The sequence below is a fragment of the Pseudonaja textilis genome, chromosome 1 (genome assembly GCF_049901715.1).
Source record: "Pseudonaja textilis isolate UNSWEBS1 chromosome 1, rPseTex1.2, whole genome shotgun sequence".
Lineage (NCBI taxonomy): Eukaryota > Metazoa > Chordata > Lepidosauria > Squamata > Elapidae > Pseudonaja > Pseudonaja textilis.
Window position 1 is genome coordinate 214828080 of NC_141990.1, and position 19670 is coordinate 214847749.

At 37.3% G+C, this 19670-nt stretch overlaps 1 protein-coding gene across 16 annotated transcripts in view; it reads left to right on the plus strand.

Annotated features, from left to right (window-relative positions):
- Positions 1-19670, plus strand: part of CLASP1 (cytoplasmic linker associated protein 1) — a 238772-nt gene that overhangs the window by 150911 nt on the left and 68191 nt on the right. For 8 of the 16 annotated variants that reach the window (XM_087920454.1, XM_087920438.1, XM_087920446.1 and 5 more), the window contains 5 exons: positions 303-352; positions 1132-1302; positions 4759-4782; positions 15795-15902; positions 18989-19015. In XM_087920454.1, the coding sequence (XP_087776580.1) occupies positions 303-352; positions 1132-1302; positions 4759-4782; positions 15795-15902; positions 18989-19015 (380 nt within the window). The remainder of the gene's footprint in view (positions 1-302; positions 353-1131; positions 1303-4758; positions 4783-15794; positions 15903-18988; positions 19016-19670) is intronic. The other 8 variants (XM_087920439.1, XM_087920442.1, XM_087920449.1 and 5 more) reach the window with 3 other exon arrangements.

Here is a 19670-nt window from a genome sequence, read left to right on the forward strand (position 1 = left end):
CTTTATACCTTCAAGTTGAATCTTCCTCACCTATAAATTAGAGCCTTTGCATTTTGGGGATGGTTATTTTTGTGAATATAAGATTAAGTATTTACTCTTACATGGAGTCTAAAACTGATTTTGCTTCCTTATTTATTTTTGTTTTTGTACAGCATTTTTGTAGGAGAATTCAAAATGCATTAATGTAAAAAATACATAGATACAAATAACACAGAATAATTCATCAATGTTATAAAGAATGAGTTAATAGTTAATATAAAATTCATTATGGAATGAGATCCATTAATTCTATTCCTTTTTAGCCGTCCATTGTCTACCAAAAGAAGCCCAACCGGAAGCACTACTTCACGAGGTAAGAGACCAGGAGAAGAAAATGGTCAGATATGAGGCAAAATAAGCTCTCTCTTTCTTGCAAAATAAGTAATTTTTACTCATACTGCTATATTAGTTTTGCCCATTACTTTTATAAATTAAATACTGGGGGGCCTAAGACAGAATGATTCTAAATATAAGATGGTTGAATACTTCAAATATCAACCACTGGAATGAAATGTTGAAATATGAATTGCTTTATTCTTAAGCAGACTTTGTTCTTGTGTGTAATGAAGGATGATGGCGACAGAATACTGAAAGAAAATTCTAAGCTCAGATATGGAAGATGTATATGAATTCTCAGAATATTCTTAATATACATGCGGCAAATGCTATTTTAAGATATAATGCCACTTTTGATTAGAAAAGTCGTGTCCAGCACGGTTGTATTAATCCCTGCATAATGCTTGCTGGATTGTACAATCATAAACAGCAGAGGGGAATCTGATAGCAACTAATAGAGATTTTTAAAAATCCCAATACTTGCTGAGCATAGTGCTATCAAGCAAAATATTCGACATTAAGTAGGTCAGTGTCTTGCCCTGAAATAAATTAATAATGTGCTGTGGAGAAAAAACTGTGCTATATACAGAAGTATAAAATGTCTGTTTGGGCTCTATTATCGTATGTCAAATAAAATACATTTTTATAGTGGTAAATTGACGGTTTATGATGGTGCTTTGAGTTTCCAAGTTGTTGGAATATGTTGGATTTTGGAATAGATTTATCTATAACTGTGGTTTTTCTCCTTCCTTAAAGCTTCTGCAGGCAGTGTGAAATCTGCGTCAACATCGGGGTCTCTCCAGCGTTCTCGCAGTGACATTGATGTGAATGCAGCAGCCAGTGCCAAATCCAAAGTAACATCTTCTGGTTCGGATTCCCCCTTCAGTTCTGCTGCAGCCCTGCCTCCAGGCTCATATGCATCTCTTGGTACGTTTACTTTGTTTTTTTTACAAAGATGATACTCAGATAATCAGGAGTAGAAGGAATTTTTTTAAGAAATTTAGTTTTACAGTGGATTGAAATGCAATTCTGGTCTAAGCCCATGTATTGCACTGCATTCATAAATCAGGGTTTACATGCCTCAGTGGTTGGGGTCACACAGTACAATAATCTAAAATGAAAGTTTTGTTCTACATGTGACATCAGATGGCGTATAGTATGTGGAATAAATGCAGTAAGCATTGTTTAATAACTTTTTAGGTAATTAAACTACTTAGTTTTGTAAAGTAACTGATCAATTTTGAGGGAAAAGGTATTTTTGGTGGTATTTATTAGAATTCCCTAGCAAAACTTCAGAATTCTTTAATAATTCAAGAACATCACTAATCTGAAGTAAAATTTTGTTTAAAAAAACTGCAGTCAGCATAAAATGGGAAGTATCCTATCTTGTCATTTCCAGAAAAAAGTTCATTTGAACTCACTGTCTTAATACGAGAATAAAATATGCATTACAAAAAGCAAATAGATTCAATCAAATATATCTCAACATATCTGTATTGCTTATTGTTTATGGCACCTCATTGATAACAATTTCTATTAGTGTCTGACATTAACAAAGTCTTAATTTAGTAAAAGAAAATAAATACTTTTCTAAGAAAATGTTCTTACAGCTTGGTGATTATTTCAATGGCAACACGATGTTTGAACTAATGATCTGTGATCTATGAGAGATCATTGCAGTATGTAGCAGTGGGCCTCTTCCACCACTGGCATTTTCTAACTATGAGTTGTATCAGCACGAAAGCGGAGGTGCCATACAAAGCTATTTTCAGCGCAAATAGATCATTCTCCTGAGACTCCCAGGTGATATTTTGCCTCTATGGGTGGTGCCTTCTTGTGGAGAAAAAAGACAAGAGTCTAATCTTCCATAACATCTCTTAATGGGAAAAAATTATCCTGCCTCCGAGACTGATCTTCCCCAGGGCCTGATTTTCCAACAAAAGTGGGTCATCTTTGGCAAGTGAACTAATAGTTTAAGAGTTTCCTGAGACCCTGAATGTTCTGCAGCAGAAAATGGAGCAAGTTCATACCCCTGGTCAAAAAGTGCAAAAGAAAGGAGAGAAGAGGTTCTGATTCCAATAAGAGTAAGAAAGGAATTTACAAACCTAGGAATTGTTCCTGAGGTCCTTCCAAATTAATCCTCTTTCCAATTCTCACAGATTCCTGAACTTCCCCTCCACTGAGAATTTCTCTTAGAAAAAAGGCCAGAAAAATAAATGCCACTAGTGCCACTTTTTAAAGGGGGAAACTGTTTTCATAATGGTTTAAAATCTCTTCTAAATCCTAAAATTTTGGAGGTAGGGAAGCTTATAATAAAAACATCTCTTTAAGAAAACTGTTGATATTTCTTAGTAGAAAAGAAAAATAAAAGGATTTCCTAATTCAGGAAAGAATAAATTTAAAAGTATAGATGTTATTCTTTTGCCCTATCTGCTTAGATGGTCTCAAGGAGTAACCAGATCTAGATAGTCTAAAAATTCAGAGCCTCGGGTAAATCCATTCTCTATTTAGTGGTCTCTCACCACCACCCCCACCCAAAAATCCAGAGGTCAGAAGAAAACATCAGCTACAGACTACTAGAATTCATTTTAGCATCACTATTTAACAGTGTAACTATGTAACTAACAGTGTAACTAACAGTGTAACTATGTAACATTTTAGCATCACTATTTAACAGTGTCAAAGTACCAGGATTTTCTTAAGACTACCAGCATCTTCTGTAAATCATTGCAACAGAACAAGTGTGAAATGTCACAGATCTGGAATTTATTTTCCAAAGTAAATGGAGGCATAAAGGTGACACTAGATCCGAGGTTGCTCACACAGTACCTAGGGCAGAGATGCTTCAAAAGAGAAATACTAATATCAGTTTTGTTGACAATTAATATACACTATTTGGTAGTCTCTGCAGATTTAGAAGAAGCTTACTTTCATCACCTGATTAGAAAAGAAACTGAAGTTTGCTGTGATAACATCCCTCTTAGTATTAGATCTTTCTTTTCTAGTTAATTCAAGCACCACATGAGATTAGTAACACCAGTGCTTCATCTGCAGATTTTGTTTCTCTACTTAGCCAGCATTTTGATTTCAGCGTTACCTGAACCACCTTCTACAGGACCCAATTGTCAATCCTTGGAGTTATTATGAGCCATGGTGGCACAGTGGTTAGAATACAGTTCTGCAGCCTATTTCTGCTGACTGCCAGCTGTCTGTAGTTTGGCAGTTTGATTCTCACCGGCTCAAGGTTGCCTTCCATCTTTCCAAGATTGGTAAAACGAGGACCCAGATTGTTGGGGGCAATATGCTGATTCTATAAACTGTTTAGAAGGGGCTGTTAAAGTCTAAGTGCTATTGCTATTCCCAATTGTCTACCTGAAACTGAATAGATATGGTTACGGACGTATGCAGATAAAATCCACAAAAATTTACTTTCCTAAGGGTTAGGGTTATATTTTGAAATTACTTACACTATCTTGTGATAACCAGGATACTTTCTAAATATTTATATAGATCCTTGATATCACAGAAAATGGATGGTAGTCCTCTAAAACTTGAAATTGTGACTGGCAGAAGCATCCATGAGGAAATGGGGGGACAAGTAACAAAAACATTCTCATGTTGCAAGTGCTGTTTTTGTTCACTTGCACTGTCATCTTGCATGCACACATGAAAAGGGCAGAGCTTATAACATGAAGCTGCTTTTGTCATTTTGATGAAAACCTTCTGTCCTGTAGATCTCTCTAATGACTAGTTTTGTTTCACAGTGTTTAGGTATGTAAGATGTCTGGGTGATATTTTATTCTGATATCACAATAGCACTGGAAGCTTCGACACCTGCATTTTCTTAAGCACTCCCTCCAGTATTTCCATAAATTTGTATTCCTTATAATAAAATACATGGAGAAAAATGACAAACAAACAAAAAGCACAACTAATTTATGAATCTTTTGTTTCTTGTTCAGACCTACTCACACTTGAGCATTAAATACTCTATGCAGCAGCATTAATACTGTATGTTAACTGCTTATATTAATAGTGCATTATGTGGTCATTTTTAGTCAACTGGACCTGCTATTAACAATCTGTAATGAAGAGATATCTGCTAAATTAGTAGAAGAATGAATACTTATTTATAGTTTACAGGGTCTGCTAAGTAGCATATAATTCCAGAAGAAATGCATCAGAATGTTTCTTGTGTGAAAACAAGAAAATGGGAGAAGGAAATCTTTTTGTGGTTCTGCACTATTAACTAATTTATTTTACTTTGTTTGACTGATGTGACTTGCCCCTCATTTGTGATACTAAAGACACCCTGCCCACTTTTGCTGATATTACTAACTATTCCCTCTTATCACTCTCCTTATTCTTTTAATTTGCTTAAAGATGGTACTACCAGTAAAGCTGAGGGTAAGCTGACTGTATAACAGGTCTGTCTCCAACTTTGCCAGGTCTCTGTTATCACCCGAGTGCTCCCTGGTTTTCATCCGTGTCTGCTGGTACCTCTTGCATGACTCTTGCATGGTGTTTTGACTCTTTCCTCATGTTGGAACTATTGTATGCCCTTTATCGTCTTCTTCTCCTAACTCCTAGGCACAACTTAATTTAATTTATTCAATTTAGGCAACATCTGACTCCAGACTCTCTGGGCGCTCACAAACAGTAAAAAACAAACAGTAAAAATACAGTGTGTGTGAATAATAACAAAAAATTAAGAATAAGAATGATAAAGAGCAAGAAAACAAGACAATCAAATTACATAACATGTCCCCTGTCCCCAATAGGTTTATTAGACATACTTGAACAGTATGTAATTTTTAAATCATTTATGAATGTCATTCATTATACTGTTAAATACAAAACAAAAAAATTTACATTTCACATATATTTTAACTCAGATTTAAATATATAAACCAGATATTGTAACAATGAATATCTGGGGTAGAGAAATGAATATATTGGACTTTTTTATTTCTATAAGAAAAGTACTCAGTGCAGAATGTTAAATTTATTGGCCAGAGACATTTTTCAGTTCTCTTATTGGTTGTGCAGAAATAGTAACTTTTGTCATAAATAGATGACTTTGTTTTCATTATGGTTCTTGGCTGTTGCTGCACTAAAGTTGGGTTTTTCAAACTGAGATGTTGTTCAGACTGAATTATTTTTGTTTAGAATTTGGAAATGGAGTATTCAGATTTATTCCTGCACATATTCATTCTCTTCCTTCTCTGACCAATTTCATCAGTACTGTACTGTAGAGGTCCCGAACCTCCAGTCCATGGCCCAGTACAAAGGCTGCAGCCCATTGAGAGACATGGAAGTGGTGGGTGAGTGCACCCACACGCACGGAAAGCTGCTTTTGTGAAAGCTGTGTGCGCGTGCAACCATCCCCTCTTCCCCCCGGTCACTACTGCCATCTCTGCCAATCCGCCATAAGTATGGGGACCACTGCTGTACTGTATTTATATCATGCCTATTTACAGACATATACATTCACTACATTACTTCTTTTTGGGGTAAGCAACTTTATGTTAAATGCAGAAGCAAAGTAAGAGACAGTAAGCTAAGGAAATTAAAGCATGAAGTAAGGAAAATAAATATCTCGTTTACATAAACATTACACTTCATCTTTATTATCCATCCTTGCAAACCACAGTTGTTCCATCATGTCCCTACACTAGTTTATATATCCCATTTTCCTTTTTGAAGTTCTTTCCTCTCTCTTCTTATCAACCTTCTCACTCATTTATTTGTTTGGAAATTTAATCTTTATTTGCCTTCATCTCAATGTATTTTTCTGTATACTAATCACTCATTTCTAATATATTCAGTCAATATCCACTTGGCACCTGTTTATTCTTGATTACAGTAATGCTTGTGTGCCTTTTGGAGTTTTCAATATTTCTATATAAAGATTACCTGAAACATGATCTATTCTCTTCACAAGTCCTAAAACTAAACAAAGAAAACCCAATTAAACAAATGAATCAAAAAGAATACTCCTCCTAGAGTATTACATGCTCTTAATGTCATCTTGATTAGTTGACTACTCCTTGGGAGTGGGGGAACGTGACAGATAACGATGTTGAATTGCCCCCATGATCAGTAAATTGGTAGAGTCCAAACTCTGGAAATAGTTTTGTAACTTTTCCAACTGGTTAACATCAACAACTTTTCCTATTCAAGTGGGGCATCCCAGTTACCGAAGACAAAGGTTCACAAATTTTTGCCCTACAAAAATAAATAGCTTTGGATTATTTTCTTCAATAAATAAATGAATAAGTAAGATGTTTTTGTCTCATTTGTTTAATTGAATTCCCTTTATCTAATTTTAGGACTTAATGTAAAGAACAAATAATCTTTAGTCATATTCCAAAAGGGTTTGCAAGCACCACTGTAGGGTCAGAAATTAGCAGGTGCTTAATTTTCAGACCCATAGTTGTTTCATTGTATAGTCCAACATTTACTACAGATCAATGGGGTTTTCAGCCAACAGCACAATATTGTCTCCGACCAAACCATATACACCTTCATATCTCCAACCAACACATTTCAGATGTCATTCTAAACATTCTTTATACAATTATACGGTAGAATTTGGAAATAAATTAACAATAAAGATGGTATCACACATCTTTGTCTTACTCCCTGTTAGTGTGGAACCAGTCACCTAATATTCCATTTATTCTTACATATGCTTTGCTTCCATCATATATCACTCCTATGGCATTTAGCAATTAACCTTCTCTGTATTCGTACAACCCATTCCACAATTCACTGCTATTAATCATCACCATAGTAAATAAAAAAGGATGGCCTTGAAGGACAGTGGGGTGATCTATTACCAAGGCGACAGATAAATTAAACTTGAGCATAGGCTAAGAAAGTAGTTTATGAAAATGCATCAGACAGTCTTCCCACCCCATTCCCAATTATCGTGAAAATAAAAGGAAGAATCGTAGCACATTTAGATCTGCAACATTCTTGTAACTATAGCTGCTCTAACAAAAGTAGTTTCAGATTTGTATAGTGCCTATTTGTTATCCACTAGGATAGAGCTGGCATTAATTTTATCTTCCAGTTGACAGTTACTTCTTTTTATATGAACTCTTTTACTTGTAAGCTGTCCAGAGTTGCTGTGGAGTCAGGCAGCCTTGAAATTGGATAAATAAATACACTTTCTTTAAAGTCACATAGTTTCCCCCCTTTTTCATAGTGACTTGCTTAAAGAACAAAACTCTGATCTGCACAGCCTTGCTCAGCGATAAAGCCACACTGCACTTATTAAATTTTCTTTCTGTATGTTTTCAATCAGAATTATATTCAACACATTCCCTGGTGTTTTAATTCTTGTTATGCTTCCCTTTGAATAGGGAAGAATCAAAAAGTTGCACAACCACACCATAAGCCAAACATACTCGTGGTTTAACATGTTTCCAGTTACTCGATCTTTCACCTGCAGCTTTACCATTTTTCAGCATCATTGAATCATTTGTTTCCTTTCGTTATTGTTTTTTTTTCTTGGACACAACATTTACAGTATTTATTCCACATACAGTATTACCATTCAGATCTCTAAAATACTGCTTCTAGAATTTCGTCCAGAATATCTTTGATTTTTCTCACAAATCCTTCGATGATTTTTAATATTGAATTCTATTTACTCTGGTGGAACTTTTTTCACCTACTTCTAAAATAATGTGTTTCCATCAAAATTGTACTGTATTTTATCTACCTCCTTTAAACTTAACTTTTCTTTCCTGTTTTGATCATTTTTACATCTTGCCTTTTTCTCTCTGTATGCATAATTTAATACCTTTCCTTCAATTCATGAATGATCACTGTATATACCCAATTCAGTTGATTTCTCATATCCTTATTTTTTTGCAGCAATCATTCTCTTACAATCATCTTTTTCTCGTCCATGGCCTTTATTATTTCATCATTCTACTAATCATGCTTTTTTATAGTAATTCCACACATTTCTGTTACTCTGAATCTGTCCAAGAAGTTTTTACATTGTCCTTATTTGCATTATTTTAATATAAAATAGTTTACGTTATATTTAATTATCTTGGGAGATATTGTGTATGTTTCTTCTAATACTTTCTTCATACAAAACTCATACTTCCTTTTTGTGACATGGTTTTAGTTTCACTTTAGTTTCTTTCATATATTTCATGTAAAGTTTTCCCCCAAGATTTACTTTAGACATTACTAAATAATAATCTGTCCCTCATGTATAACTCTCTTACACTTGTATATCTCACTTATTTTTCTGTGTTTCTTCATAATCAAATTAGTTATGGTTCTGTATTCATTCCTACATTGTATGTACATACTAATAAATATTTATTCTTAAACCATATGTTACAAATAGTCCTTTTTCTAAGGAAATACAGTATTTGCCAAACAGTCACATTCTGATACATTCTTGGGTCTTCAAATAGCTCAGTCTCTTTTTCTAAATTATCTCAACTCATTCCCACCCTATTCACGTCTCCTAGTTCAACACAGATAGTCATTGACTTACAACCACAATTGAGCCCAAAATTTCTGTTGCTAAGCGAGGCATTTGTTAAGTGAGTTTTGCTCCATTTTATGACGGTTCTCGCTACAGTTGTTAAGTGAATCACTGAAGTTGTTAAGTTAGTAACACAGTTGTTAAGTGAATATGGCTTCCCCATTAATTTTGCTGATCAGAAGGTTGCAAAAGGTGATCACATGACTGAGACACCGCAACCATTGTAACTATAGATCAGTTGCTAAGCATCTTCATTTTGATCACATGACCATGAGGATGCTGTAGTGGTCGTAAGTGTAAAAAAAGGTCATAAATCACCTTTTTCAGTGCCATTGTAACTTTGAATGGTCACTAAACAAACTCTTATAAGTTGACAACTACCCATATTTTTTCCCATAGATTCTTTCCTAAAGTTTCATAGTTCAAAACAAAATTCATCCCTAATTTTTCCATGATTCTCTATTGACATAATATGTAGCTGTAACCTTTCTGTGGGCTTCTGCTTTTATACACGCTTCCCCCACACTCAGCGACACTCTGGGTGACACAATTTTGTACATTCTGACATACAGTTAAATCTTTTTATTCATAAACTTATCCTTTCACTTTACGGCATGTATTTATCAACCCGATTCCTTAAGATAAGACTATCCTCATTCAGATCCATTACATTTTTAGCTTTTTCTTAATTTCACATAAACACATATTATTGTTTTTAATTCATCTTTTTTCATACTGTTTAGTGTTAGACTTCATGTATAATCCAAATCATAGACTTCCACATATCATAGTTATCACCAAAGGGGCCACATGTATTCCATATTGCCTATTATGGATTTAGTCAATCAAGATTTTTACATAATGCTTTCTAATAGGATAGAAATATATAGACTTGAGTTACCATCATTAATTTCACCCATGCCACATGCATCATTCCCTACTAATGATAATAAGAGTACAGGTTATTTTTGCATATTTTGATTAATGTGCCACAAGTTCAGTCGAGCACCAGTTTTTTCCCAAATATGTTAATGCTATGCTATGCAAGCTAAAATCACTAATCTACAGCATGCTATATCGGTCAATATATACTTCTGAACTTAACCATCCAAGAAGTGCTTATGTGCAATACATTGAAACATATATATGGGTACTATTATAAACCGAATAAAACTGGTTATTTTACTCCACTCAGATTGATATTTGCAAATTATAAATAGATTGCCATAACCTATGCTCAGAATTTGATCCTGCATCTGGCTATAGCAGGGATGTCAAACTGGATTTCTTTGAGGGCCGGATCAGCATTTTAGTTCTCCCCTGCGGGCTGTCTACCGGGGGGGGGGGGTGTCAGAAGGGGGCAGGATGGATGTCTCCAGCACCCTGCTGGCCAAAACAGGAGCCAGGAGTGTGTGTCTGCACATGGTCCTCCCTGTACTTCCACTCCTCCTTTCGCTCTCCATGGCCTCCTGCAGCACTCTGCCGGTCGAAAGCTGTGCGGCCCATTTTGGGGCTGTTTTTCAACTGTTTTTGACCCATTTTTAGCCTGTTTTTCAGCCTGTTTTGGGGCCATTTTTCAACCTAGTTTCGGCAGGCAGAGTGCTTCAGTAAGCCATGAAAGGTGAAAACAAGGTACGGGAGCCCGCACAGCCATTTAGCTGTCTAAAGCACTGTGGGCTGGTCCTTTGATATTTCCACGCCAGCTCTGCAGGCTGGATTTAAACATCACATGGGCCAGATGCAGCCTGCGGGCCTTGAATTTGGCTATAGTGACCAGAAGAAATCAATAAGAATTATAGTGGAAAGGGACATTTGCAGTGGTGGGATTCAAATTTTTTTACTACCGGTTCTGTGGGCATGGCTTATTTGGTGAGCGTGGCTTGGTGGTCATGTGACTGGGTGGGCATGGCCAACTGAGACGTCACTCACGTCAAGGGGTGCCTTGCCTGGCCTCAAAGAGATACAATTTCCCTCTCTATTTTCTATTACTGAATATCCAAAATACACTATTTAATCCTATGTTTATATGCCATATGTGTACATAGTATAGTGTGTGTAAACGCACACAAAAAGATATATTATCTAATATATATGCTGTATGTGTATGTACGCATACACACATAGCTCTTCTAAAACTATACACATTCAACCTCACTGCGTTTGGAAAAACATACCCACAGTCCACTTTCTGCCACACATTTAACTATAACTTCTGTACATTAGAACATTGCACACACCTTCAGATTTACTTCCCTAGCCTGCACAGACCCAGGAGATATCATGGATTGAGTAAAATGTGGCGAAACTCACTTAACAAATCTCTCGCTTAGCAACCAAAATTTCGGGCTCAATTGTGGTCATCAGTGAAGAACTATCTCTGCCTTCCTCGGCATGGCAGCCTTGTACTAGTAAACTCCTCTGCTAATTTTCCTCTCCGTTAGAGACACCAAAATAATCCAGATTTCAGATGATATAAAGTTTCCTGCTGGAGCAGGGGGTTGGACTAGATGGCCTCCAAGGTTTCTTCTAACTCTGCTATTCTATGATTCTGTAAGAATCTCCTGCTGGAACAGTGAGTTGGACTAGAACAGGGGCCTTCAAACTTGACAGCTTTAAGATTTGTGGACTTCAACTCCCAGAATTCCTCCTCCAGTCATGTTAGATCGGGAATTCTGGGAGTTGAAATCCACAAGTCTTAATCTTGCCAAGTTTGAAGACCCTTGAACAAGAGGATGACCTCCAAGATCCCCTCCAGCCCTAGATTGCTGTGCTGTTTCAAAGAGTCTTCTGAAGCCAGGGTTTGTGTCTTTCCTTCCTCTTTTTTTTTCTCTCTTCCTCCCTCCCTCCTTTCATGTATCTATCTATCCATCCATTCATTCATATATCTTGTTCACTTCTTCTCTCTTTCTTTTTCTCCCTTCCATCCTGTCTTTCTTTGCTTTTCTTCCTTTCTCTTTTCCTTTCTTCCTTTTCCTTTTCTTTCATTCTCTCTTCTCTCTCTCTCTTTCTCCCTCTCTTTCTCTCTCTTCCCCCTCTTTCTCTTTTTCCCTCTCTTTCTATCCCTTCCCTTTCTCCTTCCCTCGCTCCTTCTAAAGCTAGGAGAGAAGACCCACCTGGAACACACACACGCACACACTTCCAAGCGCCCGTCAGCATAGCTCTTTACGAGGGTTCTTCCTGACCAGTCTCCGGTCCCTTATTGCCCGAAAAAGCCACCAGGCAAATCTTCCGGGTCCATCAAAGGGGCTGCGGGTGGCACTTCCTCCCCTCCTGCTTTTGGGGCTGGGAAATTCAAGCGAGGCGTGTGCTGCAGTATCCCCCCCCCCCAGCCGGAAGCTCTGGGCTAGGCAGCTTCGGTTTGGCTTTCCTGGCTGCCTGAAACCTTACCTTCCCCCCACACTGAAAAAAAACACGCGGTGGCTATAGGGTTCTTGCAGCGGCTTTGCTTCGCTTCTCCAACACGCTGCCGTTGCGTTTTAGGCGCCGGCCACGCAGGTCCACTCCACTGAGCCCGCTGCACCAGAGGGAACTTGCCTAAGCAAGTCCGAGCAGAGTGGTGCAGCACTCTGAAAGAGGCGGCTGGAGACTGAAAAAGAGTTGCCTCCAGCCGCCCTTTTTTCAACGCAACCAACCGGCTGCTCCCTCCTTCTCTGCCTTTTTGTTCTGTATGGCCGAGGAGGAGAGCAGTTGGCCGGTTGGGGCAAGCTTCTTGCGCTGTGCAAGAGGTGGCTGGAGGCAACTCTTTTTCGGTCTCCAGCTGCCCCTTTTCAGTGCAACCGGACAGCTGCTCCCTCCTTCTCTGCCTTTTTGTTCTGTATTATGGCCGAGGAGGAGGAAAGCAGTCAGCCGGTTGGGGCAGGCTTCTTGCGCTGAAAAAGGGGTGGCTGGAGGCAACTCTTTTTCGGTCTCCAGCCGCCCCTTTCGCCATACAGAACAGGCCATACAGAACAAACAGGCCGAGAAGGAGGAGAGCAGCTGTCCAGTTGGGGGAAGGCTTGTTGTGCTGAAAAAGGGGTGGCTGAACATATGGCCACTTGCTGGCTGGCTGGGCTGGATTGGAAGAGGCACATCTGCCAGGAGAAGGAAGAAAGTATGTTCCAGGAGGGCAGGCAAACGGATGAATGTCCTGGGGTCACTGCACTTGCTCATTGCATGTGTAATGGCTGCACAGGCAGTGCGCATGTGCAGCAGCCATAGGACATCCGCCTGAGCTGTGCCGTGGCCGCCACGTGGTAGGGAAAGTTAGGAGAGCAACCAGGGCAAGTGATTGACTGGGAGACCAGGTCAGGGGCATGGCCAGCCAGGGGTCGCCACTGGTTCGGCAACCCATGCAAATCACCACTACCGGTTCACCCAAACTGGTGCGAACAGGTTGAATACCACCTCTGACATGTGACTCCATTTTCCTTTCCTAATTGGGAAATCTAGGTTCAAGATAAATACCAGTTGTATCCAACTGAAGGGATCTATCTACTGAAAGATACTGACTTTATTTATTCATTCAATGTTTTTCTCAAGATATCTGGACATGACTTAAGTAGTGCTGATTTCTAATTAACAGCTCATGGTATTGAGATTTTTTGAACTATAATTGCCATAATAAAATAGACCAGTATGCATCTGAAATAGTGCTATGGGTGATAAAGAAAAGTGGATTATGACTGGTCTGAGTGAATCTAGAGAGAATATTTGTGTTAGCATGCCCATTATTTTAACAGAAAGTAACAGAGTTAAAGGTACATATCAGTATTAAACTGTACTGGATAAAGTATTATTGGATATTGTATTCTTTTACTTCTTTATCCCTCTTTTCTTTTAGATTAAAAGGCCATATTCAGTTTAGATAATAGTATGCCAATAAAATCATTGTAATAAAAGCTTACTACAGATTCTGTCTAAACTATAATAATGCAGAATAATTTGGGAATGAGAAAACTTAAAAGGAGATTGATAATTTTTTTCTAACGTAATCCTCCATAGGCCAATTCATAACTCAGCCTTAACTTTATCCTTTTTCAACTTTCCAAAGGACCATTTTATTAACAATTCAGGCACTCTCATATACCTTTCATATTTGGCTCTTAGTTAAAGCTATTTGACCCTCAAAGTATAAAATGAAATTTTCTTTTATGTTTTTTACTTGTTTAAGTATCTGAATTTCGACTTCTAATAAATCTTAGGAGTGTCTCAGAAATTTGACAATAAATAAATTCTTTGTAGAATCAGGCTGTAAATGGTATTTTTGTTTGCATCCAATTCTATACAAAGGATAGTGGGTGCTAAGAGAGGCCTTTTGGATAAGCAAGCTAACTAATGACATTATTTTAATAATAATTGAAGTTGCTTTTTTGACTCTGAAAGGGGAAATAGGCCAGTCCTTCATTTTTATTATAATCTTCAAGTGTCCTTTCCTAAACAATTTACATCATTAATATGATGATATTCACAAAACCAACTTCAAACTGTTTTAGACAGATAATTGTCAGAGTACTAAAAGAAAAGTATAAATGTAATGGAAAAAGTCTTCCTAGAAATTTCTTAATATATGTGGCACTCCCTAAAAGAAGACAAGACTTCAGCTAATTAAATAACTGTACTATACTGATGTTTTTAATTGCCTTGTTATATATTCATGATTGAACTGAATTGGATAGTATCCTGCATAAAAACAATGTCCACTTTACTGTGGAACAGATCTAATTGTGTGGCTAAGCTTCATATGGTTTTAGGTAATAGCAGAAATTTGAATAGTCAAAAGAGTTCACAAACTTCTAAGCACCACTGTATTTCCTGATAGTGATGGCCAATAAAACCTTTTTCTAAAAACAAGACAAACAGTCATAATCTGGTCATAGCTCTTGGTAACTGCATGATTGGTATCAATATGAAGTGGCCTTATGCAGGTAGAAATGTATACACATTGGTCTTTCTCCATGTTAGCTGGAACTCTAATTAGTTTCTACATACATATGACCTCTTTATTATGATACCTTCAAAAATGATTACTGGAAAACTTACCTGATGGATGACATTAGGCCTATGGAAGCACCAGAGAGATTCATATAAATGAATTATCATAAATAATAGTATTGTGATCTGCAGGCAAAGGAATCTCTTTTTCTTGTGAGTGAAATAAGAGTCATGTTGCTTAATCCTATTTAATATTAATTTGAAGATACTGCCATTCATTTCTTCTTAGCACATGTTCCAGTAGTTCTTTCCTTTTTACATTCACACTTAGTTCTGTCTCTTTAATCCCAACTTTATCTTCTGGTTTTGTATTTGCCGTGATAATTTAAGCATTATGCAAGTTACAGGACTATACTTCTTTTTTCCCCCTTTTCCTGTTAGTTCTGGTAGAAATTATTTTTTGTTTGCAGTATGCTTTAAAATAAAGTTCATTTTGTTATATAATTCTTTCCTGGTGTGTTGAGTCTGGAGTTCTGCCTTAATAAGATAAATAATTTCTAAAGTTGAGCATGATTCTAAACTGGTTTGGAAAATATTCATTAGAAGCCATTTGAATACAGAGTCTCTCTGCTACTCATTAAGGCAGCCATGTCTTTTTTCATATTTGTTCAGAAGTCTGAATAAGATAGGAGTGCTTTAATGAGCTTGTACAAATTCCCGCCTACTTCAGAATCGTTTTAGTACCATGCCCAGCTTTAGTGATTGGTATATTGCACTAAGTAGAAAGCTTCCATTTTAGTTAATGTATATAAATAAGGGAATTACATCAGATTCCTAATTTGGGGAATCCAATTTCACCCTCTTGTTACAATTTTCTCATTTTAGTGAGATTGCAAAACTATTAACTGAGGCATGAGTAAAAGAATATTAACCACAATCACATTAAAGTTTAACCGTCAGTTTTCTGTTCTTTTTTTTCTTTCCTCAGGTCGAATTCGCACAAGGAGGCAAAGCTCTGGAAGCACCAGTAGTATCACTTCAACACCTGCTGACACTCGAGGCCGCAGTCGGGCTAAAGTAGTTTCACAGTCCCAGCGTAAGGAACCATTTAGTATGCTATTATGGAGGACACAGTGTATTTTTCAAGTTTGTTTTTCTTGCCTGCATTATTTTCATATACATCAGTGTTTCCATTCAGTGCTATGAATATTCTTCAAATGCAATTTTAAAAGTTAATTCCTGTAGGTCCTGATAAATTAGGTATGATACACAGATTTTAAAAAATACACTTGAGACTTAACTCCACAGGATATTTATTATCTATCTATCTATCTAGTGACTCAAGGCAGCTTACAGAATGTAAAACCATATTTTTTTAAAAAAAAACAATAAAAACTAACAAAAAGAATCAAATAAATTAATAAAGTACAATAGAACAAAATGGGGTGGGAAATCACCCCCCCAACTCCCACCCCTCCCCCCGCCCTGACAACAGCAGATCACATGAGCCATTTGATGGGTTCCATCCCGCTCTGGGTTTCCCAGGACCACTGGCAGAACCAATATTCATTACTCTAAGCATGATTTGTAAAGATGGGATGGTCTGGAAATGAAGATACTAGAGATTGGCACTTTGTTTTGAAAAATGCCTCTTCTTGATTTCTTTTTTTTTTTAATCTTTAAATGTAAAATGTCAGCTGGGGCAGAGAATCCAGGAAGTAGTAGACAGTCTGTATAAGCAGTCCGTCCCCACATGGAGCCATTCAGCATCATGTTAGTCATGTCATGTTTCACATGAACACGAACTCCTGCGTACAGAGGTAGTGATTTGGCTCATACCACATAGGATGCCTAAGCCAGGAATTATATTGCCAGTTTGTGCCTTATTTGAGTTAAAATATGACTAATTTAGGGACAACAAAGCATAATGAGAAACTATGACTTGCTTTAATAATTTTGTTTTCTTTTCACTATGAGTACTCAATAGGTCTAACTATTGATAAACCAGGTGTTTTAATCCTGGTTTATTTTTGAGTTTCTCCCAAGCTTCTGGCTAATCCAGCGGTACAAGATAAGACCAGTCACTGCTCCTCAAGCCTAGCTGAGGTTTTCTTGGTTTTCTTTCCAATGTCCTTCCCCCCACCCACCACCCACAACAATTTTCCTTCCCAATTCTTTTTCTTCCTCAGCACATGGCAAATATGGGGAACTGACTTTCATATGCTAAATGACAGTGGGAAACTAGTAATGCCTAAATAAGTACATACTGTTTGGCAAAACATGCATTCTGACTGCATGATGTACAATGTTTATCGAGAACCAGAATCATTAATTTATTCTGCATCATGGCAATGTGTGTTCCCAAACATGGGGTGAATAGACACTCAGTTTCAAGCCCCTGTTTGTGAATTGTGAATAGACAGTGAATTTGCAGAAAGATTTTCATTCATAACGATTGTTAAGGAAAAAAAAACGCTTCATGCTCTTCGGAATTGGCTGTCTGTCTCAATGTGTTCACTAATTACTGAGGAAAGGGCATAAAATATAATGTAAATAAGTTAGATGTCCTCTTCACATCTACAAAAATTTGAGTAGGGGATAGTAAACGTATTCATCTAAAATTGCTGTTTGACAGCTTAGTGTAAATGCCTCTATAAAACTGTATATTCTGTGGCAAGGCTACTAATTTTATATGGCACAAACATGTTCACTAGTCATGGATAATTTTTTTTCCCCTGATTTTTTTCCCCATCTTAAGCAGGCTTTTATCGATACAGTTAATCCTTGACTTAGGATCTCATTTGGGACCAGAATTTTCATTGTAAATTAATATAGTCCTAAAGTGAGCCATCCCATGACTGGCCCTGATTTTACAACCAATTTTATCATGATCATTAAGTGAATCAAATGATAGTTAAATAAATTACATGGCCGTTAAACAAATACGGCTTTCCTAAATGACTTTCTTTGTTGAAAGCTAGCTGAGAAGTTTGCAAATTATGATCACATGACCACAAACTGTTGCAACTATCATAAAAGTGAATCAGTTTCCAAGTACCTAAATTGCAATCATGTGGCTGTGAGGTGCTGAGGTGCTGGAACGGTTATAATTTCAAGAATGGGTCATAAGTCACTTTTTCCGAGGCCATTATAATTTTGAACCATCATTAAATGAATGGTTGTTAAGATGACAACTACTGTAGTACCTGCATATGCGTGCACGCGCACACACACACACACACGCACACAAAGAGGGAGTGTTACTATTCTGTTTAACAGAATTGATTTTCAATCTTTGTCACACAGAGAAATGCCTGAATTTTTCCTGTGTTAGGTTAGTAGTCTGTAGGCCTTCCAAAAATCATGTAATGCTATTAGTTAAAGTCTTCTGTGTTTCAAGTACTTTAAAAGCACTTAGCATTACATTGAAACAAGTACTTCACTTGTTAATACAATGCAGTGTAGCAAAAGATGGAAACGCTTGGTAGGGCTGGCTTTCTTGTTAGAACTGTTGTATTTGTTTTCTCAATCCCCAAATGTTACGTGCCGTGGTCCACAAAGTGACACACAAAATTTTTAGCATTATTGATTGCTCTGCGTATGTGTCTTGAGATACTATTTGTGCCAATTGAAATGGTTGCTAGTGAGTATCATTTCTGATGCTTATTTTATCTTTAAAAAAATAAAGTAATAAATCATAGCCAGAAACAGAAACTGTTTAGTAGATAGAATGCTAGGTTTAAGGTGACTGATGCTTTTTGTTGTTGTTGTTGTTGTTTTGTTACTAATCTCTATACTGTCTGGTCATTCTGTTTTATAAGCACAACTCTTGTAATATTTGTCTTGTTTTTCTGTTATATCATTGCATATTCTGCAACATTGCATTGATGGGATTTCTATACCAGGATAGTAATGTTATTTGTTTGTCCTGCGTCCCACCAGCCTCATGGATATCAGGCATAAAGAATTACAATTTATTCTACTCTAAATAGTTATTTACTACTTGCCAGAAATGTTTCCATGAACCATCTTGCCACACATTAATCCATAATAAAATGTGAGCAGTGAAGTGCTTGTCAAAAAGGAGTTTGTATGCAAATAACTATGCTTCTTGAACTCTGTATTGTCTCGCTTTCTCTGCTTCACTTTCTGCCTGTCCTTTCGTCTGCTGTCATAATCCAGGATCCAGATCAGCTAACCCTGCAGGTGGTAAGAAACACCTTTTTGTTTTTCACTCTGTTTACATGTCTGTACAGTCTCTCATACTACTGTTTTTAACTGATTCAATGTCTGAAAGTCTTGTATTCCCAGAGGCTTTAAAAAAACCCTAGTGTTTTTAAAATGAAAGTTTAGCTAGAAAATCGTTTAGATATATCAATGACGTACTTAGACAAAGTACCCGTGTGTATGTTCAGTGAGCAGTGGGACTCCTAGCTAACAGGACTGTAAATTTGAAGAACGGAAAATGGATTTGAATATGTCTTCAAATGTTTATGAAAATGTTGTGAGTTGATGTTTGTCCATCATGTTCAAGGAGGACCTTGACATCTAACAGGTTGTGGGCTGTCCACGGTGTATCCACAGGTGGCCGGTAAGGCCTATACGGGCACGAAATGTTCTGCCACATGTTGGGCAGTCATGTGTGGGCACCGTTGTTGCAGCATTTGCAGCTCTGGCTTTGCGGAGTGCTTGCTTCTCTTGTGCGATGGTTGTTCTTCTGTCAGCCTTGGTGGCTCAACGTGCTCCATGTTGATCAATCTTGTGCCAGGGTTTCCCAGGAGGTGATGTCAGTATCCAGGGACTTGAAAGAGGCTTTCAACGTGTCTTTATATCACTTCCCTTTGTTCCCCATGCAATCACTTTC